General features: G+C 46.8%; 1 protein-coding gene across 1 annotated transcript; it reads right to left on the bottom strand.

Annotated features, from left to right (window-relative positions):
- Positions 1-1,016: 1,016 nt before the first annotated feature.
- On the bottom strand, positions 1,017-27,408 carry LOC308148508 (phospholipid-transporting ATPase ID-like). The gene is made up of 27 exons (XM_080521973.1): positions 27,276-27,408; positions 26,816-26,874; positions 25,162-25,275; positions 21,985-22,083; positions 20,396-20,457; positions 19,394-19,466; positions 18,750-18,820; positions 18,346-18,428; positions 17,774-17,932; positions 17,012-17,100; positions 15,022-15,215; positions 12,999-13,207; positions 11,321-11,364; positions 11,052-11,217; positions 9,853-10,041; positions 8,806-8,921; positions 8,404-8,568; positions 8,109-8,220; positions 7,437-7,542; positions 7,232-7,358; positions 6,571-6,754; positions 5,250-5,473; positions 4,374-4,457; positions 3,988-4,233; positions 3,736-3,874; positions 2,760-2,890; positions 1,017-1,431 (listed from the first exon to the last, which is right to left on the bottom strand). The coding sequence occupies exons 1-27, from the start codon at positions 27,316-27,318 to the stop codon at positions 1,069-1,071; spliced, it is 3,651 nt and encodes a 1,216-aa protein (XP_080378099.1). The 5' UTR covers positions 27,319-27,408; the 3' UTR covers positions 1,017-1,068.

The raw sequence follows: 27,408 nt of genomic DNA on the forward strand, positions 1-27,408 counted from the left end.
AGAAACCCAAAGAACTGAGACACTGAGGCAGCAGAACGCTGACCACAAGGCGGCGCCGGCGAGTGGTTCTGATGTGCGACGTAGAATTCATCGCGTATTTAAAGGTCCCACGTTACGTCGCTTTTCAGCAATTTCATGTCATTTGTCAAACGAGATCGTTTTCAATTTCAGCGTAAAAGTCTGACGAAGGGAGAAGACCGGGGTTGCCAGGTTGGGCGGATTCCAGCCAAATTCAACTTCTGCTGTTTGTTCCTTAGATTTTCTAGTTTTACAGTTTTTACCATGAAACAGCCAATCAGATCTGGCAACCCTGGAGGAGGCGGGGCTTCCCGGCGTCATTGTGTGTATCCTTTTTTGAAGGAATGTTGTTTTTAACCACAACCTGAGCTCCGCAGGAAGTGGAGACGCTGCGGCGGCAGGTTAGCATGTCGCTACCGCTACTAGCAAGTCGCTAATGCTAGCACCTGCTAGCTGCTACCGACTTTCATGTTGTACTGAATTGATTCAGTTTATCGGTAATCTTTGTAAGTTTTTATCTCCTTGTGGGAAAGTGAGCATCATCACCGGGGGGGGGGGGGCTATTTCCCCTCGTGATGTCACGAGGGGGAAATAGACTGTGGCCTCAATCTCCTGTTTGAGGCCACAGTCACTAAAAAGTGGAGGCGGTGAGGGAGGAGACGGACGATCGTTTTCATAACCTGGGATCTTTAAAAACCGCGGAGACGATCTTAAACCGGCGTTCCCGGTTCGGTTCCCGGTTCGGATCCCGGCGTTGTGACGGAGTCGCTTGTTGAAAGTGCAGGAAACCTCGAGCTCGGGCCGACGGTCCGCTAGCTTCCGCTGCGGAACTCCTCGGTTCCCGGCGAGTCTGTAAACATGGCGGCGCTTTTCCAAACTTGGAATCTTGTTCCCGGCGCCTGGAGGGTTTTCCCCCCGGGCGAGTTCCCTTCCAGGTCGCTCGCCTCGTCCAATCAGAGTCCAGAGTTCGATTGGGAGGATTCGTGGAAAAGCCCCCCCCCCCCCCCGAGCGTCTTCCCCCGCGGTGGCGAACGCTAGCGTGCTAGCACGTTAGCGCGTCCGGCGGTCGGGGTCGGCGTGGATCAGAGGGCGGGGTCGGTGATGGTCCGGTACATCTGCAGCGAGGTCACCTGGACGTCGGGGACCTTGGCGTTCTGCGGCCGCCCGGTGGGGCTGTACCCGGCCGAGCGGCCCAGCGGGCTGAACCCGGCGCTGGCGCGGCCGGCGTGGACGAGGCCCGACGTGCGCGGCGCGGCCGGGCGCCGCAGGAAGCGGCCCGACGTCACCAGGTCGCCGTAGCCCTGCGCGTGCGAGAAGGCGTAGCCCGAGCGGCGGGAGCTGGTGCGGCGCATGCGGGTGCGGCGCGGGGGGCGGCGGGGGCGTGGCCTTGGCCTGCCGCACCTTCAGCATCACCTGCAGGGGTGGGGGAGGGGCGTTAGCTCCGAGGGGTTAACGTGTGGCGCCGAGGTTCAAAGGTCACGCCACACCAGGAAAACAAATTACCGTAATCCCCAGACTATAAGCCGCCACTTCTTTCCACAAGATTTGAGCTAATTAGCTTTATGCTGCCGTCACATGATGCGTTCAGGCGCATCACGTAACTCCGACCTCTCTTTTTTTTCCTTCTTAGATGTGGTGGGTGTGGCTTATATCCAGCTGCGCTCAATAGTCCGGAAATTAAGAAACTCGTTCGCCTCCTTTAGTGCAGATTTGCAAGTATTTGCTGAAGTTTTTACTTTACTTTACTTTACTTTACTTTACTTTTAATGGACTTTTCACAACACTGCTAAACAACCGGAAAAACAGCAGATATTACGAGTTGTTGCTGAATTTATTGTATTTTCTGGAGTATTTTGGTTCGTTCTATGTCACTTCTATATAAAACTACACTTGTACGACCAGCTGTGACCACTAGATGTCACTGGAGGACAAAAGGAAGCTGCTGGATTTAACTGACGGAGCAATAAAAAAAGTTACAGAAGAAGAAACAAGCTTCATTACGAGAAGCGGCTGAAACAGTTTGATGTGTTTGTGTTTATCACAAATCATATCCGTCGTGGATTAGAGAACTTTATTGATCTCTTTGGGACAAAACACTGAAACATGAATTAATCTACGAACTGACCATGTGTGATCATGGTTTCTATGGCGACAGCAAATGCAGTAAAAAGATTTTAGAATTTTTTTTAAATTACTGATATTAAAATATTTTTCAAATTTTTTTTTTATTAATAAATATTTTTTATTTTAAAAATTGTAAAAAAAAAAAAAAAACATTTTATTTCAGCGGTTTAAAAAAATTTAATAAATTTTTTTTAATTAAAATTTCAAAATCACTGAAATAAAAAAAATATTAAAAGATTTTGGATGGAAATTTTTTAATTACTTATCTAAAAATATGTATTGTCATTTTTCAATTAAAATGTCTTCTTAAAAAATCTTTTATTATATTTTAAAAATGGTAAAAAAAACAAAATATTTTATATCATAATTTTAAAAAATTACGTAAAAAAAAAAAATTTAACTTTTGAAGAAAAATTAGAATTTCAAAATCCCTGAAATAAGGAAAAATATTTTTAGAAAATATTTTGGATGGGAATTTTAAAATTATTTGTATAAAAACTATGTATTGGAATTTTTCTATTTCAATTTTTTTTCTTAATCTATTTTTTTTAGCAGAGGAACCCTGCAGTGGAACCCTACAGAGGAACCCATACAGTGGAACCCTACAGCAGCCCTACCTTGTCGTTGATGGTAGGGCGGAGCTGCATGGACAGGAAGCGCTGAGTCACCACAGGAAGGAGACACAGGATGGAGGTGAGGAGGATCGTGAGCCAGACGGAGGGCTGGTTCAGACTGTTTCTGCCTGTTCCTGGTCTCACACACACACACACACACACACACACACACACACACACACACACACACACACACACACACACACACACACACACACAGTGCTCAGAGTGGCTGAAAGGGAAACTTTTTGAAAATGGCTCTCAAGGTGGAACTGTGGAGTGTGTGTGTGTGTGTGTGTGTGCGTGCGTGCGAGTGTGTGTGTGTGTGTGCGTGCGAGTGTGTGTGTGACTGTGTGTGTGTGTGTGTGCGTGTGTGTGTGTGTGCGTGCATGCGTGTGTGCGCGTGCGTGTGTGCGTGTGTGACTGTGCATGCGTGCGTGCGTGTGTGTGCATGCGTGCGTGCGTGCGTGTGTGTGAGACTGTGTGTGTGCACGTGTGCGTGCGTGCATGCGTGCGTGCGTGTGTGTGCATGCGTGCGTGTGTGTGAGACTGTGTGTGTGCACGTGTGCGTGCGTGCGTGTGTGTGAGACTGTGTGTGTGCACGTGTGCGTGCGTGCGTGTGTGTGTGCATGTGTGTGAGTGCGTGACTGTGCGTGTGTGCGTGCGTGTGTGTGTGCGTGTGTGTGTGTGTGAAACTGTGTGTGCACGTGTGCGTGCGTGCGTGTGTGTGAGTGCGTGCGTGTGCGTGTGTGTGTCTGCGTGTGTCTGTGCATGCGTGAGTGTGCGCGTGCGTGTGCGTGCGTGCGTGCACGTGCGTGCACGTGTGTGTGTGTGTGTGTGTGTGTGTGTGTGTGTGTGTGTGTGTGCGTGTATGTGTGTGTGTCTGCGTGTGTGTGTGAGACTGTGTGTGTGTGAGTGTGCGCGTGCGTGCGTGTGCGTGCGTGCGTGCACGTGTGTGTGTGTGTGTGTGTGCACTGACCCACGAAGGGGAAGGCCGACGGCAGCGTGAGGAACAGTCCGTCACTGTACATGGTGAAAGTGACGGCGAAGTACATGACCAGACTGCCCAGGACGAAGAGCGTGTTCACCGCCGTCCAGAACGCCATCTCCAGGCCCAGCTGCTCTCACACACACACACACACACACACACACACACACACACACACACACACACACGCGGTCAGTAGCCACGCCCCCCCAGGCCTCCGGGCGGCTGCAGCCGAGGCGTCACCTGCAGGGTGACGGCGACCAGCAGGCAGGTCTGCGTCAGCAGGGCGAAGGACTGGTAGTCGGCGGCGTCCTTGCCGTCGGGCCTCGCCGAGTCGCGCGCGGCGGCGTAGGGCACGAAGAAGAGCACCAGCGAGCTGTAGCAGCTGTGCAGCGCGCAGCGGAAGAACGCCGCCTTGCTGAAGTACAGGTTGAGCTGGCCGGGGGCGTAGAGCCGGGGGTGCTGGGAGCTCCACACGTCGTTCACGTCCTGGCCAGCAGGGGGAGACGCAGGTCACTACACACACACACACACACACACACACACACACACACACACACACACACACACACACACACACACACACACACACACACACACACGTAGGTATATATGTAAACATTGCTCACCTGGTCGAACAGACTCATCCCGAGCACCGGCAGCGCCGTGTACACCAGGTTGTACAACGTGATGAACCACTCGTCATAAACCGTCTGAAACACACAGGAAACACTGAGGAGGAGGAGGAGGAGGAGGAGGAGGAGGAGGAGGAGGAGGTGGAGGCGTAGATGGAGGAGGCGTAGGAGGCGGGGGCGTAGGAGGAGGAGGAGGAGGCGGAGGCAGAGGCGGAGGAGGACGCAGAGGAGGAGGACGCAGAGGAGGAGGAGGAGGAGGAGGCGTAGGAAGAGGCAGAGGAGGAGGAGGAGGAGGCGTAGGAGGCGGGGCCTTCCTGGGGGGGTCACGGCATTATTCAGGGGACGAAAGAGGCTTTGATCTTCCCTCCATGAAGCTTTCACAATGTGGAATGAATGAATGAATGGATAAAAGCTAAAAACAGCCAAATAACAGATAATTAACTTTTTTTTATATAATTAATTAATTAATTTTTAAAATTAATTTTCCACAATTTCCCCTATGCAACAATGACTTTGATGTACGGATTTGAGGAAACTGAAAGGAAAAAGGAAAAATAGAAAAAAAAGGTTGAGATAAAAGAAAAACAAGGAAATGACGGAAAAAAAGACAAAAATAGAAAAAAGGGAGGAAAATTAGACGGAAAGAAAAATAAAAAAAAAAGGAAAAAATATGGAAAAATGGAAAATATAAAGAAGAAAAAGTCCAAACTGCTCTAAACAAACGTGCAGCAGCTGCAAACGGTGAAATAAACCTTATTTAGTTTGTACAAGTTTGTTTTTTTCCAGAAAATCGACGTTTTGTGGCTCAAAAGTAATTTTATTTGTTTTATTTTGACTTTTGATCAAACCATCGCCGCTCCGCCGCCTCACCTGCGCCGAGAAGCCACAGAAGAAGGCGAACCAGAAGTGGACGAAGGTGAAGGTGAAGTTCTTGTAGAAGAAGTAGCGCAGGAACTTGCACATGCGCAGGTACGACCAGCGGCCGTGGACCAGCAGGAGGCGCTGCAGGAAGCGGAACTGGGCGAAGGAGAAGTCGCTGGACAAGACGGCCTGCATCCCCTCCTGACCGGAGATCCCCACCCCGATGTGGGCCGCTGTGGGGGGGGGAGGAAGAGGAGGGAGGGAGGAGGAGGAAGGGGGAGGAAGAGGAGGAGGGGGAGGAAGAGGAGGAGGACATGTTGGTTGGTTTCAGTCAACATTTCCACTCTGACTTCATCATTTCCACTTGTCGTCACGCAGCCGAGGCCTTTTCTGCTGCAGCACCTAGTAACTAGCAACTAACAACTAGTAACTAGCAACTAGCAACTAGCAACTAGTAACTAGCAACTAGCAACTAGTAACTAGCAACTAGTAACTAGCAACTAACAACTGGTAACTAACAACTACTAACTAGCAACTGACAACTACTAACTAGCAACTGACAACTAGAAACTAACAACTAGTAACTAACAACTAGTAACTACCAGCTAACAACTAGTAACTAGTAACCAGTAACTGGCCACTAGTAACTAGCAACTAGTAACTAGCAACTAGTAACTAGCAACTAGTAGCTTACAACTAGTAACCAGTAACTAGCAACTAGTAACTAGCAACTTATAACTACTAACCAGTAACTAGTAACTAGTAACTAGCAACTAGTAGCCAGTAACTAGTAACTAGCAACTATTAACTTACAACTAGTGACTAGCAACTAGTAACTAGCAACTCGTAACTAGCAACTCGTAATCAACAATTAGTAACCAGCAACCAGCAACTAGTAACCAGCAACCAGTAACTAGCAACTAGTAACTTGCAACTAGCAACCAGTAACCAGCAACTAGTAACTTATAACTACTAACTAGCAACCAGTAACTAGCAACTAGTAGCTTATAACTACTAACTAGTAACCAGCAACTAGTAACTTACAATTAGTAACTAGCAACTAGTAACCAATAACTAGCAAATAGTAACTTACAACTAGTAACTAGCAACTAGTAACCAGTAACTAGCAACTAGTAACTAGCAACTAGTAACTTACAACTAGTAAGCAATAACTAGCAACTAGTAACCAGTAACTAGCAAGTAGTAACCGGTAACGAGCAACTAGCAACCAGTAATTAGTAGCCAGCAACTAGTAACTTACAACTAGTAACCAATAACTAGCAACTAGCAACTAGTAACTAGTAGCTACCGGAGGCTGACCGGGCCTCACCTCTGATCATGCTGACGTCGTTGGCCCCGTCCCCGATGGCGAGTGTCACGGCGCGCTTGTGCCTCTTCACCAGCTCCACCACCTGGGCCTTCTGCAGCGGCGTCACGCGGCAGCAGATCACCGCCTTGCACATGCAGGCCGCGCGCAGGAAGTCCCGCTCCACGCCGCGCTCCAGGGCGTAGGCCTGCAGGGAGGAGGAAACAGTCACGGTTACTCCCCCTGACAGCAGTGTAGTTACCGTGTTGGGCCACAAGCCGGCGCCGTGGTTTGGTTTTTGTAACGAAACGACACGCGAAGCTGAACAAAATGCTATCGCCACCGACAATGGGAGCAAATGTGTCGTTTGCGCTCGTTTCCACGGTAATGGAGCCTCAGTATTTACAGAAACTGTAGTTTTTGCCCGTTTCCACGGAAACAGGACTTGAGCGTATCGAGGAAGGGTTATATTTCCCCCCGTTTCCATGGCAACAAAGCCGGGACGTTCCCAGAAAGTGTGGATTTGACCTGTCTCCATGGTGACGGAGGCAGAGCATTTTTTTCCGAAAAGTTCTACCACGGGATTGTTTTTTTTCTGTGTCTCCGGCCACTGTTGTCGTGGAAACAGACGCAAAAGACACAAAGCTTTGATCTTCTCTTGAAAGGGACTTGGAGGCGGACAAACCAGACTGTGTCCGTTGATCACCAGGCCGTACTCTCCCTCCACCGCCTCCTCCGTCACGTCTTTACCCACAATGCTCTCCGGCGTGGGCGAGTCGGCGGCGTCCGGCTTCATGGCGGCCAGTGCGTCTCTGCGTGGCCAGAGAACACAAACATCAAAGACCGGACGATGGTCAGCACCTGGAGGGGGGCGGGGCCTGAGAACCCACCGGAGCTCCTGGTGCACCTCCTCCAGAGAGTTCCCCGACACCACGAACACCTCGGTCATCTCCTCACGCAGCAGGTTGCAGGAGTAGCCGATGTTCTCCGCCGTTTCTGCAGAGCAGCACAACAGTCATCCATCCATCCATCCATCCATCCATCCATCCATCCATCCATCCATCTATCTATCCATCCATCGAGAGACGCTACAATCAGTTCCATGTCCAAATGAAACTTTTTAACTTTCGAACCCCCTCATCCAGGAGGGTTCTGATCCAGAACCACCTGATCCAGGTCAGTTCTGAACCAGAACGACCAGATCCAGGTGGGTTCCGATCCAGAACCCCCTGATCCAGGTGGGTTCCGATCCAGAACCGCCTGATCCAGGTGGGTTCCAATCCAGAACCACCAGATCCAGGTGAGTTCCAATCCAGAACCCCCTGATCCAGGTGGGTTCCGATCCAGAACCCCCTGATCCAGGTGGGTTCCGATCCAGAACCGCCTGATCCAGGTGGGTTCCGATCCAGAACCACCAGATCCAGGTGGGTTCCGATCCAGAACCGCCTGATCCAGGCGAGTTCCGATCCAGAACCACCAGATCCAGGTGAGTTCCGATCCAGAACCACCAGATCCAGGTGAGTTCCGATCCAGAACCACCAGATCCAGGTGAGTTCCCAAACCTTGCTTGTCGCCAGTCAACACCCAGATCTTGATGTCGGCTTTGGAGAGTTGCTCGATGGTCTGAGGAACTCCGTCCTGCAACTTGTCTTCTATGGCCGTGGCTCCCAGCAGCTGGACAGACACACACACACACACACACACACACACACACACACACACACACACACACACACACACACACACACACACACACACACACACACACACACACACACACACACACACACACACACCGTCAGTCCCCCGTACGAAGGTTCCACCAGAACAGAACCGCGGTGACGGTCCTCCTCGTACCAGCAGGTCCGTCTCGATCTCCTCGTACAGCCGGTCCAGCCGGTCCTCCCGGTCCTGCAGCGCCGTGCTGGCCTCATGGTGGCGCCGCCTCCACTGGCTGAAGTAGTCCTCGTCCAGACCCCTGTAGGCCAGGGCCAGGGTCCGCAGACCCTCCCCCGCAAACTCCTGCACCAGCAGCACAGGCAGACGTGAGGCAGACCAAACACTTCCTGGACTCACAGACGTGGAGTCCCAGGGGCACAAAAAGGACAGAGCGGGAGGACAGTTGGACGAGAGGGACGCAGGACAGACGAGGACAGATGAGGATATACAAGGACAGACGGGGACAGATGAGGACAGATGAGGACAGACGGGGACAGACGGAGACAGACGAGGACAAACGGGGACAGACGTGTGACCCACGTTGAGGTGCTCCGTGGTGACGTCCATCATCTTGGTGCAGGACTGGTGCAGACGCTCGTAGACGATGGTGTCGGCGCCTTTACAGTAGAGACACAGCTTCCCCTCCGGACTGCGCACTGCACACACACACACACACACACACACACACACACACACACACTAACTAGCAACTAGTAGGTGAAGAAAACTTGTTCCAGGTTTTAAAAAGTGTGTTGCTCCAAGCAGCCAATCAGAAATCAAACCCTATATGATGTCATCAGGGGTTCAGCCAATCACAATCAAGGTAGGCTCCTCCCCTCCACCCCCTTTGACTCCTCCCACAATCAGCCAGCTCTGCTCTGGCACATGGCGCCACGAGAGGAAGTACTTCCTTCCTCTTCCCATAGTAGATGGGCGGAGCCAGTCTAGCTCACACAGACACAGCAGATTGTGAATGTAGCTCCTAGGATCCGATATTCAAATGTTGAAATTACATGAAATCAAACTTTGAATACGAGGTTTCCGGTCGACCAGTTGAAAGAGTTGAAAGGCTGGAGATAATACGACCTCTTTTATCATCTGACCATTTCTGGACTATAAGCCCCTATTTTCTTCACGTACTTTAAAATGTAAGTATTTTTACCGGTGAAGGAGCTTCATGCCAGCGAAACATGGGCGATGCGTTCAGGTGCATCACGTAACTCCGACCTGCTGCACTCCAACATTGGTTTTGCTTTTTGTTTTGTTTTAATTTGGAGGAACCACCACATTTTGTGTTCATTTGGTGGGTGTGGCTCCTCTAAGCCCCTACTTTCTTCACGCACTTTAAAAACCCGCGGCTTCAAAAATGACGCGGCGAATTTAAGCATTTTTACCGGTGAAGGAGCTTCATGCCAGCGAAACATGGGCGATGCGTTCAGGTGCATCACGTAACTCCAATCTGCTCCACTCCAACATTGGTTTTGCTTTTTGCTTTTTGCTTTTAATTTGGTGGGTGTGGCTTATCTTCAGGTGCGCTCGATGGTCCAGAACTTAGTACAGAATATCGTTGGATAGTCGTCTGCGTACCGATGACCGACATCCTCTTGCGGACGTTGTTGAAGTCCAGGATGGCGAGGAGCTCGTAGCTGCGCTGCTTCCCCATTTCCACGATGGTGATGCTGTCCGGCGTGCGTGAGCGGAACACGAAGCCGAAGTTCCTGGCGGCCGTGACGAGAGCGCCCTCGTCTGGAGACTGGGCCTGGTAGTGGAGCTCGCCTGGAACGCAAAGAAGATCCTCGCCTCAGAGTCGGCTAGCGTTAGCCACTCGCGAGTAGCGCTAACGACCCGCACGACCAGACTACGGAAAATATCCAGACTCGATATCTTTTTCTCTCAAACCGGTGGAACGACGGCGTTCAGACGAGTCATAGCGACAAATCCACCGTGAACGTCAGTGCACGGTGCCGGTGTTTCGGATGAACTGGTCTCCCTGTTAAATGGTGACAGACTTTGTTTACTACGAACAGCAAAATATTCAAATAAGACACTTCAGTGTAAATGTTTGTAACCAGCGGAGCGACGACGGAGTTCTGTAGTTTTCTTTTTTTAACGTCTGTTATGAGCAACACGAGACGCTAAAAGGGTCACCAGTTAACAGGGAAACCACTTCGTCTGAAACACCGGGAAGCTCACTGACCTGTTCTCAGTAGAGCCACTAGAGGGACTTTTACACTGAAACTCACCACCAAGGATGATTCTGGGGAAATACTTTGAATATAATGTTGCTAATCCTCTTCGCCAGGCAAAGTTGGGCAATTAACAAAAGTCGGGCAATTAACAAAAGTGTGCCGAGAAGGTTATATTTTCATCTGTGTGTTTATTTATTTATTTGGTTTGTATGTATTTTACCAACTTTTTGCAAACACTACTCGTCCGAATTGCATAAAATCTTCAGGGATGATTTGTCGTCATCCGAGGATCAAAAGAACAGATTTTGCGAACTTCTCGACAAACCGTTTCTGAATAAATCTTGAAAAACTGCGTAAAAGTTCCACTATAAAGCGGATGAGGAGATCAAAGGGGATCAGCGTCTGTTGCCATGGAGACCTGACAGGCTAGTTAGCATCGATATGAGCTAACCGCTAACATGCTAGTGAGGCTAGTGTAGCTCCCAGTTTATCTACCGAGTGTAGCTCTAGTTGTGAAATTGTTTAAAAAAACCGATATTGTACAGGACTTTTAAGTGGAAACGCGGCGGCTCCTCCGTCACGCCGGCGCCGCCTCACCCTCCGTCTTCTCCTCGGCCATGACGGTGTGGCAGAGCGCCAGCAGCCTGAAGAAGGAGTGGACCTCCGGGTCCTCCTGCTTCACCGCCTCCACCAGGGCGTGGTCATGGAACAGGAAGCGCGGGTCGGCCAGCGGGTTGTAGGAGAAGTCCACCGTCTCCGTGTTCTGGGGGGTGGGGTTAGCTACATTAGCATCCTAGCACGGCGGTACAGCGGTACAGCCGGCGGCGAGCACCGAGGGCCGGAGGGGGAGTCGTCCTACCGCTCACCTCGGTGACGTCCAGTCGTTGTCCGGTGAAGTCGTAGACGTCTCCTACGGACAGACGACCAAACTCTCAAACACAAAAACGTCATTTACTGTAAAATAACAGTTCAAAAACCAGGAGCAACCTTTAGCTACTTGCTGATACAGAGTACCGATACTAGTACTCATTAAATTCCATTAAGCCTAATTCATACTCTACATACTGATGTAATACTCGCTGAGTACGAGTGCCTGTGTCGTATGTGGCCGATAACGATACCAGTATTAATAACGATACCAGTATCAATAACGATACCAGTACTAATAACGATACCAGTATCAATAACGATACCAGTATTAATAACGATACCAGTACTAATAACGATACCAGTATCAATAACAATACCAGTATCAATAACGATACCAGTATTAATAACAATACCGGTATCAATAACGATACCGGTATTAATAACAATACCAGTATCAATAACGATACCAGTATTAATAACGATACCAGTATCAATAACGATACCAGTATCAATAACGATACCAGTATTAATAACGATACCAGTATCAATAACGATACCAGTATTAATAACGATACCGGTATCAATAACGATACCGGTATCAATAACGATACCGGTATCAATAACGATACCGGCATCAATAACGATACCGGTATCAATAACGATACCGGTATCAATAACATTACCGGTATCAATAACGATACCAGTATTAATAACGATACCAGTATCAATAACGATACCGGTATCAATAACGATACCAGTATCAATAACGATACCAGTATCAATAACAATACCGGTATCAATAACGATACCAGTATCAATAATGATACCAGTATCAATAACATTACTGGTATCAATAACGATACCGGTATCAATAACGATACCAGTGTTAATAACAATACCAGTATCAATAACGATACCGGTATTAATAACGATACCAGTATTAATAACGATACCAGTATTAATAACGATACCGGTATCAATAACGATACCGGTATCAATAACGGTACCGGTATCAATAACGATACCGGTATCAATAACAATACCAGTATCAATAACGATACCAGTATCAATAACGATACCAGTATTAATAACGATACCAGTATTAATAACAATACCAGTATCAATAACGATACCAGTATCAATAACAATACCAGTATTAATAACGATACCAGTATCAATAACGATACCAGTATCAATAACAATACCAGTATCAATAACGATACCAGTATTAATAACGATACCAGTATCAATAACGATACCAGTATTAATAACGATACCAGTATCAATAATAATACCAGTATCAATAACGATACCAGTATCAATAACGATACCGGTATCAATAACATTACCGGTATCAATAACGATACCAGTATTAATAACGATACCGGTATCAATAACGATACCAGTATTAACAACGATACCGGTATCAATAACGATACCAGTATTAATAACAATACCGGTATCAATAACGATACCAGTATTAATAACAATACCGGTATCAATAACGATACCAGTATTAATAACAATACCGGTATCAATAACGATACCGGTATCAATAACGATACCGTTACTGGTGTCAATAACGATACCGGCATCGTTATTGATACCGGTAATGGTGTAGCTCTGGGTATAACGGTATAACCCGGGTTCGTACTGGTCCCGGTAGACTCCTACCGTAGGACTTCCCGTTGACGGAGCACTTGTTGAAGGTCATGACGTTCTGGGTCAGCGTCCCCGTCTTGTCGCTGAAGACGTACTTGATCTGGCCCAGCTCCTCGTTCAGGGTGGTGGTCCGGGCCTCGGCCGGCGTGTCCTTACGGCTGCAGTACATCCTCCGGTCCCAGTCGATGTAGAAGCTGTTGCCCAGCCGGATGATCTCCACGCTGCCACGACACGCCGTTATTTGGGTTAAACTCAGGCGTTTCAAGGGTTTGACCGACTCACGACACCACCTGGTGGTGCAAAGCGGTATTGCGTCATCACGTCTGAGCATCGGGAGCTCAGCCGGTTTAGAGCGCCGACGGAAACGGGAGGGAAGGATTCCCGCTGAAAGCTCTGGCAGGTTTGAATCTGGAGGGTTTTAAGCTAGTTTTACCCGTTTTAAAGTCGCTTTAGCTAAAACTTGTTCAAGAAGCACAAAAAAATAAGACGTGGAATAAATCTGACGTCTTTCCTGAAGCCCACCAGGTTCCTGAGGTCTGAGCTGCAGTCTGGAGGTTCAACATCCGTCACAACTTCACCCACTGAACCTTTAATCTGACGAGCCGACGGAGGACGACGACAAGGACTGAAAGGAAACGAGTCAATCGCTGGTCGGTTCGTCTTTGTTTGACACTCGGGTCACTTCCTGTCGCTGGCGAGACGAAAGTAGAACATCTGGTTTGGTTACGACTCGAACCGGAGCGTTGACGTGGCAACGATATTAATACAGTATATTAATATACTAAATAAATACAATTTATTAAATGAATGAATGAATAAATTAATTAATTAATCAGTAAAAAACTAAAACAAACAAGTAAATAAATGAATAAATAAATAGGTAAATAATCTACAACAAACAAGTAAAAATAAATAAATAAATAAATAAGTAAATAAATAAATAAATCTATCAGTAAATAAACTAAAACAAATAAGTAAATAAATAAATAAATCGGTAAAAAACTAAAACAAACAAGTAAATAAATGAATAAATAAATAGGTAAACAATCTACAACAAACAAGTAAAAATAAATAAATAAATAAGCAAGTAAATAAATATATAAATCTATCAGTAAATAAACTAAAACAAACAAGTAAATAATTAATTAAATTAATTAAATAATACGTAACTAAATAAATAACATTAATTAAATGAATGAATTAATAAATTAATTAATCAGTAAATAAATAAAACAAATAAGTAAATAAATTAATTAATCGGTAAAAAACTAAAACAAACAAGTAAATAAATGAATAAATAAGTAAATAAATAAATAAATCTATAAGTAAATAAACTAAAACAAACAAGTAAATAATTAATTTAATTAATTAAATAATTAAATAATACGTAACTAAATAAATAACATTAATTAAATGAATGAATGAATAAATTAATTAATCAGTAAATAAACTAAAACAAATAAGTAAATAAATTAATTAATCGGTAAAAAACTAAAACAAACAAGTAAATAAATGAATAAATAAATAGGTAAATAATCTACAACAAACAAGTAAATAAAAATAAATAAATAAATAAGTAAATAAATAAATAAATCTATCAGTAAATAAACAAACAAACAAGTAAATAAATAATTTAATTAATTAATTAAATAATACGTAACTAAATAAATAACATTAATTAAATGATTGAATGAATAAATTAATTAATACCAGTAAATAAACTAAAACAAATAAGTAAATTAATTAATTAATCGGTAAAAACTAAAACAAACAAGTAAATAAATTAATAAATAAATAGGTAAATAATCTACAACAAACAAGTAAATAAAAATAAATAAATAAGTAAATAAATAAATAAATCTATCAGTAAATAAACTAAAACAAACAAGTAAATAAAGAATTTAATTAATTAATTAATATGTAGATAAATAAATAAACAACCAAACAGCCGTGGGTGTGTGAGCTCGTCCACTCAGGTTTCCCTGATGACTTCCTGTGAGTGTTTATGTAAACGGCCCCCGGCGCCACCCGTTACCTGACGTAGAGCGAGATGGGCACCACCGTGTTGAGGATGATGACGTAGGACCAGAAGGTGAGGAAGGCGGAGAAGCCGGCGCCGTAGCCGTCGAGCCGCGGCAGGAAGGCGGTGAACTCCGACCCCTGGTTCAACTCCCAGACCAAGTTCCCCACGGCCAGGACGCTGCACATGAAGGCCAGGAAGCCGAAGATCTGCCCAGAGATCAAAGTGAAACACGGGGATCAAAGACCAAATGGCAGCTTCTTCAGGCACTGTAATTTGACACCAGCCTCACTGACATTGTGACGAGACACTTTGAAAAAGGACAACAAAGTGGACGTGAAATCAAAGTTGTGATTCTAAACTAGTTTCATTGTTATATTTTTAACGCTGTAATTTGACACCGGCCTCACAGGTTGTTTCCTTCAGGAGCTGTAAATGGAAACGATTTGAACGATATTCTGAAAATGTATTTTAACAGGTTTTAATGTTTGGTGTCGTAATCTGATATCGTGGATCTTTTTGTTTGCTGTAATTTGGCCCCAGCTTCATCAACTGGGATTTGTTTACGTCGCATTTTACATCGTTACTTTTTGTTAAGTTTTTCTCTTTTGCATTAATTCTGTTATGTTTAGTTTTTTCACTGGTGTCCAGAGGAACGACGCCTTTTAAGAGATCAAAGCAAAAACAAAAAACTTTTAATCTCTAAACTGAACAAACAAAATTCTGCTTTTATGAAATAAACTTGTTCCTTCTGATCTGATGGAGAACGACTCACACAGAACGACTCACACAGAGGACGACTCACACAGAGGACGACTCACACAGAGGACGACTCACACAGAGGACGACTCACACAGGACGACTCACACAGAGGACGACTCACACAGAACGACTCACACAGAGGACGACTCACACAGAACGACTCACACAGAGGACGACTCACACAGAGGACGACTCACACAGAACGACTCACACAGAGGACGACTCACACAGAACGACTCACACAGAGGACGACTCACACAGAGGACGACTCACACAGAACGACTCACACAGAGGACGACTCACACAGAGGACGACTCACACAGAGGACGACTCACACAGAACGACTCACACAGAGGACGACTCACACAGGACGACTCACACAGAGGACGACTCACACAGAGGACGACTCACACAGAGGACGACTCACACAGAACGACTCACACAGAGGACGACTCACACAGAGGACGACTCACACAGAGGACGACTCACACAGAACGACTCACACAGAGGACGACTCACACAGGACGACTCACACAGAGGACGACTCACACAGAGGACGACTCACACAGAGGATGACTCACACAGAACGACTCACACAGAGGACGACTCACACAGAGGACGACTCACACAGAGGACGACTCACACAGAACGACTCACACAGAGGACGACTCACACAGAACGACTCACACAGAGGACGACTCACACAGAGGACGACTCACACAGAGGACGACTCACACAGAACGACTCACACAGAGGACGACTCACACAGAGGACGACTCACACAGAACGACTCACACAGAGGACGACTCACACAGAGGACGACTCACACAGAGGACGACTCACACAGAGGACGACTCACACAGGACGACTCACACAGAGGACGACTCACACAGAGGACGACTCACACAGAGGACGACTCACACAGAGGACGACTCACACAGAACGACTCACACAGAGGACGACTCACACAGAGGACGACTCACACAGAGGACGACTCACACAGAACGACTCACACAGAGGATGACTCACACAGAACGACTCACACAGAGGACGACTCACACAGAGGACGACTCACACAGAGGACGACTCACACAGAACGACTCACACAGAGGACGACTCACACAGAACGACTCACACAGAGGACGACTCACACAGAGGACGACTCACACAGAACGACTCACACAGAGGACGACTCACACAGAGGACGACTCACACAGAACGACTCACACAGAGGACGACTCACACAGAGGACGAGGACGTTCATCAGACGGTCGATACTCGTCCTCTTAAACGTGCTTTTCCCACAATTCTGCATCAGTTTGGTCTCTGGACCTGGAGGACAAGAGGAGACGGGGTCAGGAGGACTTCCTGGGAGGAGGAGGAGGAGGAGGAGGAGGAGGAAGAGGAGGAGGAGCAGGAGGAAGAGGAGGAGCAGGAGGAGGAGGAAGAGGAGGAAGAGGAGGAGGAGCAGGAGGAAGAGGAGGAGCAGGAGGAGGAGGAGGAGCAGGAGGAGGAGGAGGAGGAAGAGGAGGAGGAGGAGGAGCAGGAGGAAGAGGAGGAGCAGGAGGAGGAGGAGGAGCAGGAGGAGGAGGAGGAGGAGAAGCAGGAGGAAGAGGAGGAGGAAGAGGAGGAGGAGAAGCAGGAGGAAGAGGAGGAGGAAGAGGAGGAGGAGAAGCAGGAGGAAGAGGAGGAGGAGCAGGAGGAAGAGGAGGAGCAGGAGGAGGAGGAAGAGGAGGAGGAGCAGGAGGAAGAGGAGGAGCAGGAGGAGGAGGAAGAGGAAGAGGAGGAGGAGCAGGAGGAGGAGGAGGAGCAGGAGGAAGAGGAGGAGCAGGAGGAGGAGGAGGAGGAGGAGGAAGAGGAGGAGGAGGAGGAGCAGGAGGAAGAGGAGGAGGAGCAGGAGGAAGAGGAGGAGGAGCAGGAGGAGGAGGAGGAGGAGCAGGAGGAAGAGGAGGAGGAGCAGGAGGAGGAGGAGGAGGAGCAGGAGGAGGAGGAGGAGGAGGCCCACCAGCGAACAGCACCAGGCCGTAGCACCAGCAGGTGTTCCTCAGGGTACAGCCCCTCAGCAGAACCTTCTGGTTGTCCAGGGAGAACTTCTGGCCGCCGCAGTGCAGCGTCCCGGAGAACCGGTCCAGACGGTTGTTGGGCGGCTCGCACAACACCTCGCCTACACACACACACACACACACACACACACACACACACACACACACACACACACACACACACACACACACACACACACACACACACACACACACACACACACACACACACACACACAGTGAAAACACAACACTTTACACTGAAGTAATTGAAAATGCAACTTTTTGAAAACGGTTCAGAGTGGAAGTGTTCGTCTACATTTATTTATTTATGTATTTATTTATATTTATTTAGGAGTTTGTATGTATTTTATAAATAAATATAAATACAATAAATCCCATAATACTATTAAAAACTGTCCCTTACAAAGCGGATGAGAGGGGAGATCAAAGGAGTTTTATTTTGACAGTCACTGTAAGAAAGTCACCAGGAGAACCAGGAGAACCAGGAGAACCAGGAGAACCTCAGACTCACCATGAAAGTCGGCCAGCTTCTCCACGTCGTCCCCCAGGTCTCCCGTCACGTTCAGCGCCTGTCGCACCTTCAGGTTCGTTTCCCTGGAAACAACGTGATGAAACGTAAACATAAACAACCGTGTGTCTGGAATGGAAACAACGTCCAGCGGTCGTCCCGCGGTCGTCCTGCGGTCGTCCAGCGGTCGTCCCGCGGTCGTCCCGCGGTCGTCCCGCGGTCGTCCTGCGGTCGTCCCGCGGTCGTCGTGCGGTCGTCCTGCGGTCGTCCCGCGGTCGTCGTGCGGTCGTCGTGCGGTCGTCGTGCGGTCGTCCTGTGGTCGTCCCGCGGTCGTCGTGCGGTCGTCGTGCGGTCGTCGTGCGGTCGTCGTGCGGTCGTCGTGCGGTCGTCGTGCGGTCCAGACTGACCCGTCCAGCTCCGCCGTCTCGATGTAGACGAGGTTCAGAGGTTCACTGCTGGACAGCAGCAGGAGGTCGGCCTGAAATCACAAAGGACTCCGTCACATGACTCCGCCCACCAGCCACGTGACTCCACCCACATGTGACTCCACCCACCAGTCACATGACTCCACCCACCAGTCACATGACTCCACCCACCAGTCATGTGACTCCACCCACCAGTCACATGACTCCACCCACCAGTCATGTGACTCCACCCACCAGTCACATGACTCCACCCACCAGTCACGTGACTGCAGGGAGAACAACTCGCCTGTGACCAACGACATGGATTCAGTGACTTCCAGTAATATCACATAGGGACGTACCGATACCAGTACTGATACCAGTACCGATACCACTACCGATACCAATACCAGTACCGATACAATACTGATACCAGTACCGATACCAATACCGATACCAGTACCGCCACCAGTACCGACACCAATACCAATACCAATACCAGTAGCGATACCAGTACTGATACCAGTACCAATACCAATACCGACACCAGTACCGATACCAGCGCCTGTATCGGTGCTACATGCTAAAGCTGTTCATGTTAAACTGTGGTGTGGCTTTAAGCTGCGAGAGGAAACCATGTGACTCACGGTGACGAACTGGTTGTTCTCCAGCTTGATGACGTCGCCCACCTGGACGTCCATCCACTTCTCCCTGCGCAGCCTGGACACACACCGTACTACTATCATACATCTACAATCTGTGGCAACGGCAGTACTATATCATACATCTACAATCTGTGGCAACTGCTATAATCATACATCTACAATCTATGGCAACAGGCAGTACTGTAATCATACATCTACAATCTGTGGCAACTGCAGTACTATAATCATACATCTACAATATGTGGCAACAGGCAGTACTATAATCATACATCTACAATCTGTGTCAACGAGCAGTACTATAATCATACATCTACAATATGTGGCAACAGGCAGTACTATAATCATACATCTACAATCTGTGTCAACGAGCAGTACTATAATCATACATCTACAATATGTGGCAACAGGCAGTACTATAATCATACATCTACAATCTGTGTCAACGAGCAGTACTATAATCATACATCTACAATATGTGGCAACAGGCAGTACTATAATCATACATCTACAATCTGTGTCAACGAGCAGTACTATAATCATACATCTACAATCTGTGGCAACAGGCAGTACTATAATCATACATCTACAATCTGTGGCAACAGGCAGTACTATAATCATACATCTACAATCTGTGGCAACGAGCAGTACTATAACCATACATCTACAATCTGTAAACAGGCAGTACTATAATCATACATCTACAATCTGTGTCAACGAGCAGTACTATAACCATACATCTACAATCTGTAAACAGGCAGTACTATAATCATACATCTACAATCTGTAAACAGGCAGTACTATAATCAGAACGTGGACAGAAAAGGTAAACAACCGTGATGCTGCCTTGTTCTAATGAGAGTAAAAGGAACCCAGGACGGTTCCCTGAGGAACACCGACCCAATAGAACCACGTGGACTTAAAGGAGTCCGTTGAGTAAAAACGTTTCTAAAGCGCCGAGTCGTGAGAACAAAGAGAGGAACGGACTTGCGGTCGATCAGGACCTGGACCTTCCGGTTGTTGACGTGGTTGTCGCTCCGGTGGCGGTTCTGGAAGAGACGCGGCGCCGTGGGCAACGGAACCCAACACACAACAGGAAGTGAGTCACGGCGTTTGGAGCAGGAAGCAGGAAGCAGTACTTCACATTAGTGAATCCATTCAAATTCTATACTTCACATTAGCGAATCCACTGGAACTATACTTCACATTAGTGAATCCACTGAAACTACACTTCACATTAGTGAATCCACTGAAACTATACTTCACATTAGTGAGTCCATTCAAACTCTATACTTCACATTAGTGAATCCACTGAAACTACACTTCACATTAGTGAATCCATTCACTGGAACTCTATACTTCACATTAGTGAATCCACTGAAACTATACTTCACATTAATGAGTCCATTCAAACTCTATACTTCACATTAGTGAATCCACTGAAACTACACTTCACATTAGTGAATCCATTCACTGGAACTCTATACTTCACATTAGTGAATCCACTGAAACTATACTTCACATTAATGAGTCCATTCAAACTCTATACTTCACATTAGTGAATCCACTGAAACTATACTTCACATTAGTGAGTCCATTCAAACTCTATACTTCACATTAGTGAATCCACTGAAACTATACTTCACATTAGTGAGTCCATTCAAACTCTATACTTCACATTAGTGAATCCACTGAAACTATACTTCACATTAGTGAGTCCATTCAAACTCTATACTTCACATTAGTGAATCCACTGAAACTATACTTCACATTAGTGAGTCCATTCAAACTCTATACTTCACATTAGTGAATCCACTGAAACTATACTTCACATTAGTGAGTCCATTCAAACTCTATACTTCACATTAGTGAATCCACTGAAACTATACTTCACATTAGTGAATCCATTCAAACTCTACACTTCACATTAGTGAATCCATTCAAACTCTATACTTCACATTAGTGAATCCACTGAAACTATACTTCACATTAGTGAATCCATTCAAACTCTATACTTCACATTAGTGAATCCACTGAAACTACACTTCACATTAGTGAGTCCATTCAAACTCTATACTTCACATTAGTGAATCCACTGAAACTATACTTCACATTAGTGAGTCCATTCAAACTCTATACTTCACATTAGTGAATCCACTGAAACTATACTTCACATTAGTGAGTCCATTCAAACTCTATACTTCACATTAGTGAATCCACTGAAACTATACTTCACATTAGTGAATCCATTCAAACTCTATACTTCACATTAGTGAATCCACTGAAACTGTACTTCACATTAGTGAGTCCATTCAAACTCTATACTTCACATTAGTGAATCCACTGAAACTATACTTCACATTAGTGAGTCCATTCAAACTCTATACTTCACATTAGTGAATCCACTGAAACTATACTTCACATTAGTGAGTCCATTCAAACTCTATACTTCACATTAGTGAATCCATTCAAACTCTACACTTCACATTAGTGAATCCATTCAAACTCTACACTTCACATTAGTGAATCCATTCAAACTCTATACTTCACACTAGTGAAAAAACCCAAACCCTTACGATGTCGTCTGTTGCATCTTTGGCGGCGGTGACGGAGAGAACGAGGACGAGAGGAACGACGGTGGTGAACCAGGACAGGGAGGAGATCTGAGGAATCACCTGGAGGAACATAGAACATAGAACATAGAACCTTCAAACACACACTGGTTGATAAAAAGGTCTTTTAATCTGTGACGCCGTCGTTTGACCTGAAACTGAATATCGTCCATCGAACGTCAGTTCATGATCCCATTCATCCTGGACAACAGCTGACATTATTTATGTATTTATATATTCATTTATATGTTTATATCTTCATTTATATGTTCATTTATTTATTTATATCTTCATTTATATATTTATTTATTTATGTATTTATAGAATAGAATAGAACTTTATTCCTCCCCAGGGGGAAACACAAAAATTATCTATTATTTATTTATATATTCATTTATATATTTATTTATACATTTATTTATATGTTCATTTATTTATTTATTTATATATTCATTTATTTATTCATTTATATACTAATTTATTTACGTATTTATAGAATAGAATAGAACTTTATTCCTCCCCAGGGGGAAACACAAAAATGATCTATTATTTATTGACATCTTCATTTATTTATTTATATCTTCATTTATATGTTAATTTATTGATGTATTGATGTATTTATTTTATTTCTTTAATTTATGTATTTATTTTATTTCTTCAATTTATGTATTTATCTATTTTATTTCTTTAATTTATGTATTTATCAATTAATTTTTTTATCGTTTGTATGAATCTTACCAGCTGCTAAACGACCAGTTCAAGGTTGGTTTGTCGTCATTAGAAATCAAACCGTTAGATTTTGTGACGTTAGCGACAAACGTTTGTGAATAAATCTCCCAGAAAACTGGAGAACAAAAAAAAAAAGTCCCATTCAAAGCAGATAAGAGGGGAGATCAAAGGAGATCAAAGGAGATCAGCGTCTGTTGCCATGGAGACACTCCTCACTCAGTTTTTCAACAAGCGGACGTTGCTAACCCGACAGGCTAGTTAGCATTGATATGAGCTAACGGCTAACGCCCTAACCACGAGCGTAGCTCTACTTGATCTACTGGTCTGAAGCGTTCCGGTTCCTCGGCGCCCCGGTTCCTCGGCGCCCCGGTTCCTCGGCGTTCCGGTTCCTCGGCGTTCCGGTTCCTCGGCGTTCCGGTTCCTCAGTGTTCCGGTTCCTCGGCGTTCCGGTTCCTCGGCGTTCCAGTTCCTCGGCGTTCCGGTTCCTCGGCGTTCCAGTTCCTCGGCGTTCCAGTTCCTCAGCGTTCCGGTTCCTCGGCGTTCCAGTTCCTCGGCGTTCCGGTTCCTCGGCGTTCCGGTTCCTCGGCGTTCCAGTTCCTCAGCGTTCCAGTTCCTCAGCATTACGGTTCCTCGGCGTTACGGTTCCTCGGCATTACGGTTCCTCGGCATTACGGTTCCTCGGCGTTCCGGTTCCTCGGCGTTCCGGTTCCTCTGCGTTATGGTTCCTTGGCGTTCCAGTTCCTCGGCGTTCCGGTTCCTCGGCGTTCCGGTTCCTCGGCGTTCCGGTTCCTCGGCGTTCCAGTTCCTCGGGTGTTCCAGTTCCTCAGCATTACGGTTCCTCGGCGTTACGGTTCCTCAGTGTTCCAGTTCCTCGGCGTTCCAACCCTCAGTGTTCCAGTTCCTCGGCGTTCCAACCCTCAGTGTTCCAGTTCCTCGGCGTTCCGCTCCGTCCAGCTTCCTGCTCCGGTTAATAAACGACCAGCAGTGAATTCCTGCTTCTTCACTCGTTACAAACGTTTCGTCTTCAGACGCCGAACTGTGACGAACCATGAACATAGAACCGGGTCGTGTTCTGACCTCTGATGGTTCCAGACCTGGTGAACCGAACCAGGTCTACAGATGAAAGCAAGCAGGAAGCTGGTGGAACTGGAAGAACGTGGGAGTTCAGATGAGTGAAGTCAGTCCAACGTGGGCGGAGCAGCAACCGTACACGACCGTACACGACCGTACACGACCGTACACGACCGTACACGACCTCGCTGACGCAACGCCGTGAGGCAACTTCCTGTCCCGGACACTTCCTCTTTACGACCGTTACTACTTCCTGTTTGGTTCTCGGGCCGCAGCGTCTTGCCAAAGCTCTGAGAAACGATGTCGTGACTCGTGGAGATTCTGATGTTTGTACCCAGAAAAGTCTGGTCAAGAACCACAATGGTTCTACTCTCTGTCACTAGAACCACCTAGAACCACACTGGTTCTACTCTCTGTCACTAGAACCATGAAGAACCACACTGGTTCTACTCTCTGTCACTAGAACCATGAAGAACCACACTGGTTCTACTCTCTGTCACTAGAACCATGAAGAACCACACTGGTTCTACTCTCTGTCACTAGAACCATGAAGAACCACACTGGTTCTACTCTCCGTCACTAGAACCACATTGGTTAGAGTTCTACTCTGTCTTAGAGACAGAAAGAGAGAGAGAGAGAGAGAGACAGAGAGAGAGAGAGAAATAGAGAAACAGACAGAGAGAGAGATAGAGAGACAGAGAGAGATAGAGAGAGAGAGAGAGAGACAGGCAGACAGACAGACAGACCGGCAGAGACAGAGAAAGAGACAGAGATGAGAGAGAGAGAAACACAGAGAGAGAGAGAGAGAGAGAGACAGAGACAGAGACAGAGACAGAGACAGAGAGAGAGAGACAGACAGAGAGAGAGAGACAGACAGAGAGAGACAGGCAGACAGACAGACAGAGACAGAGACAGAGAGAGAGAGAGAGAGAGAGAGACAGAGAGAGAGAGAGAGAGAGACAGAGACAGAGACAGAGAGAGAGAGAGAGAGTGAGAAATAGAGCGACAGACAGAGAGAGACATAGAGAGACAGAGAGAGAGAGAGAGAGAGAGAGAGAGACAGAGACAGAGACAGAGACAGAGAGAGAGAGAGAGACAGAGATGAGAGAGAGAGAAACAGAGAGAGAGAGAGACAGAGACAGAGACAGAGAGAGAGAGAGAGAGAGATGAGAGAGAGAAACAGAGACAGAGACAGAGACAGAGAGAGAGAGAGAGAGAGAGAGAGAGAGAGACAGGCAGACAGACAGACAGACAGGCAGACAGAGACAGAGAGAGAGAGAGAGAGAGAGAGAGAGAGAGAGAGAGCAGGTCTCTGGGTGAAGCTCCGCCCCCTCGTCTCACCTGGAGCACCAGCAGGAACAGGAAGTAGGCGTTGGCGATCCTCTGGAACTGCTCGAACAGGTTGAGAGGGAGGAAGGTGAAGAAGTTGTACTTGGAGGTCTTGATGGCGTTGGTCTGCGGAGGAGCAGGGCAAAGTTGTCAAGACCTTCAAAATAAAATCAAGGATGACGTGCAGACTTGAAGGCTTATTACCGTATTCTCTGTACTACCAGTCACACCTTTATATGTATAGACATTTAATTTTTGGGGGTTGCGGCCTGTCAGGTCATGTGACGTCCACCAGTCTAGTCCAGAACATACGGTAATCCAGAAACGGTCTGCTTTGCTCATTTTGAAGCACATTTGATCCAAGTATTGGTTGAAATTCCTCCAAGTGAGACCGACTGGCTTCATTTGAAGGTAAAACCACGAGAGGACTTCCTGTTAATTAACATTCTGGATTTTATTTTGTTGAAATTTAAAGCCAGAATTCCCATGAGCTCCTTCGGGGGGGACGATAACACAGACGCTTGTCTCAACACTTACCTGCATTCATGTTTTACTCTGGAAAATGAAAAGGAGCGTCAGACTGATGGAGGAGAACGTGGAAGAACGAGACGCTGACCTGAGAGCAGTTGTCTCCATTCAACTGCCTCAAAACAAGGTTTTACTGCTGCTGCTACCTGGACTAGCTGGAAGCTACTAGTCTTCTAGTGGATCTTCTAGTCTGGATCTTCATGTTGAGCTCCAGAGGGAGACCTCTCCAAGATGGCGGCGCTTGAAGGCCACCACCAGCAGGAGACCTCCATCTTGGAGAGGTCCCCATGGTTCCCACACAGGCTGAGATCTGGTCTTGGTCCCGGTCCGTCTGAGGACACGAGGACTCGTCAGCAGGTGGATGTTATCGTCTCGGCAGGCCGATGACATCACCCTGATGACATCACCCTGATGACATCACCCTGATGACATCACCGCTCGCCCACATGGTTACAAAACAAGTGTTGAAAGTGAGTTTCTCATCAGACACTTCCTCCTGGAGCAGCGGAGGACGAGGACGGGATGGGAGGACGAGGACGAGGACGGGATGGGAGGACGGGATGGGAGGACGAGGACGGGATGGGAGGACGAGGACGAGGACGGGATGGGAGGACAAGGACGGGATGGGAGGACGAGGACGGGATGGGAGGACGAGGACGAGGACGGGATGGGAGGACAAGGACGGGATGGGAGGACGAGGACGGGATGGGAGGACGAGGACGGGATGGGAGGACAAGGACGGGATGGGAGGACGAGGACGGGATGGGAGGACGAGGACGGGATGGGAGGACGAGGACGAGGTGGGAGGACGAGGACGGGATGGGAGGACAAGGACGGGATGGGAGGACAAGGACGGAATGGGAGGACGAGGACGGGATGGGAGGACGAGGACGGGGTGGGAGGACGGTTGTTTCTTTTGTTTTTAAAAAATAAAAAAATGACTCAACTTGATTGGACACTGAAGGAGTGGCCTGATGTGGACGGAGCAGAGACTCATCCTCTCTGAAGCATGACACACACACACACACACACACACACACACACACACACACACACACACACACACACACACACACACACACACACACACACACACACACACACACACACACACACACACACACACACTAATACTCACGGCGTATTTGAAGGGAAGGTTAAATTCCCGGTCGTTCGCTCGGAGTTTCCTCTCGAGTTCTGATTGAAAAAAGAAGATATGAGAATTACTGCTCTACATCTATCTACCTCTATACGTCTATCTTTCTATCTCTATATGTCTATCTTTCTATCTCTATATGTCTATCTTTCTATCTCTATATGTCTATCTATCTATTTCTATATGTCTATCTATCTATTTCTATATGTCTATCTTTCTATCTCTATATGTCTATCTTTCTATCTCTATATGTCTATCTTTCTATCTCTATATGTCTATCTATCTATCTCTATACGTCTATCTATCTATTTCTATATGTCTATCTTTCTATCTCTATATGTCTATCTATCTATCTCTATATGTCTATGTATCTATCTCCTAACAGGTCCTGACAGGTCCTGACGGGTCCTGACGGGTCCTAGTGTCCCAGGCCGGGGCTCACCTCTCTCTCTCTTCCTCACACAGTCCAGACCGAAGAACGACATGTTGTCCTCGTCCTCCCTGCTATCTGTCCATCGGGGACCAGCAGGGACCACTGAGGACCAGGGGGGACCAGCGAGGACCAGCAGGGACCA

This window comes from Blennius ocellaris (assembly GCF_963422515.1).
Source record: "Blennius ocellaris genome assembly, contig: SCAFFOLD_85, whole genome shotgun sequence".
In the NCBI taxonomy this organism is placed as follows: domain Eukaryota; kingdom Metazoa; phylum Chordata; class Actinopteri; order Blenniiformes; family Blenniidae; genus Blennius; species Blennius ocellaris.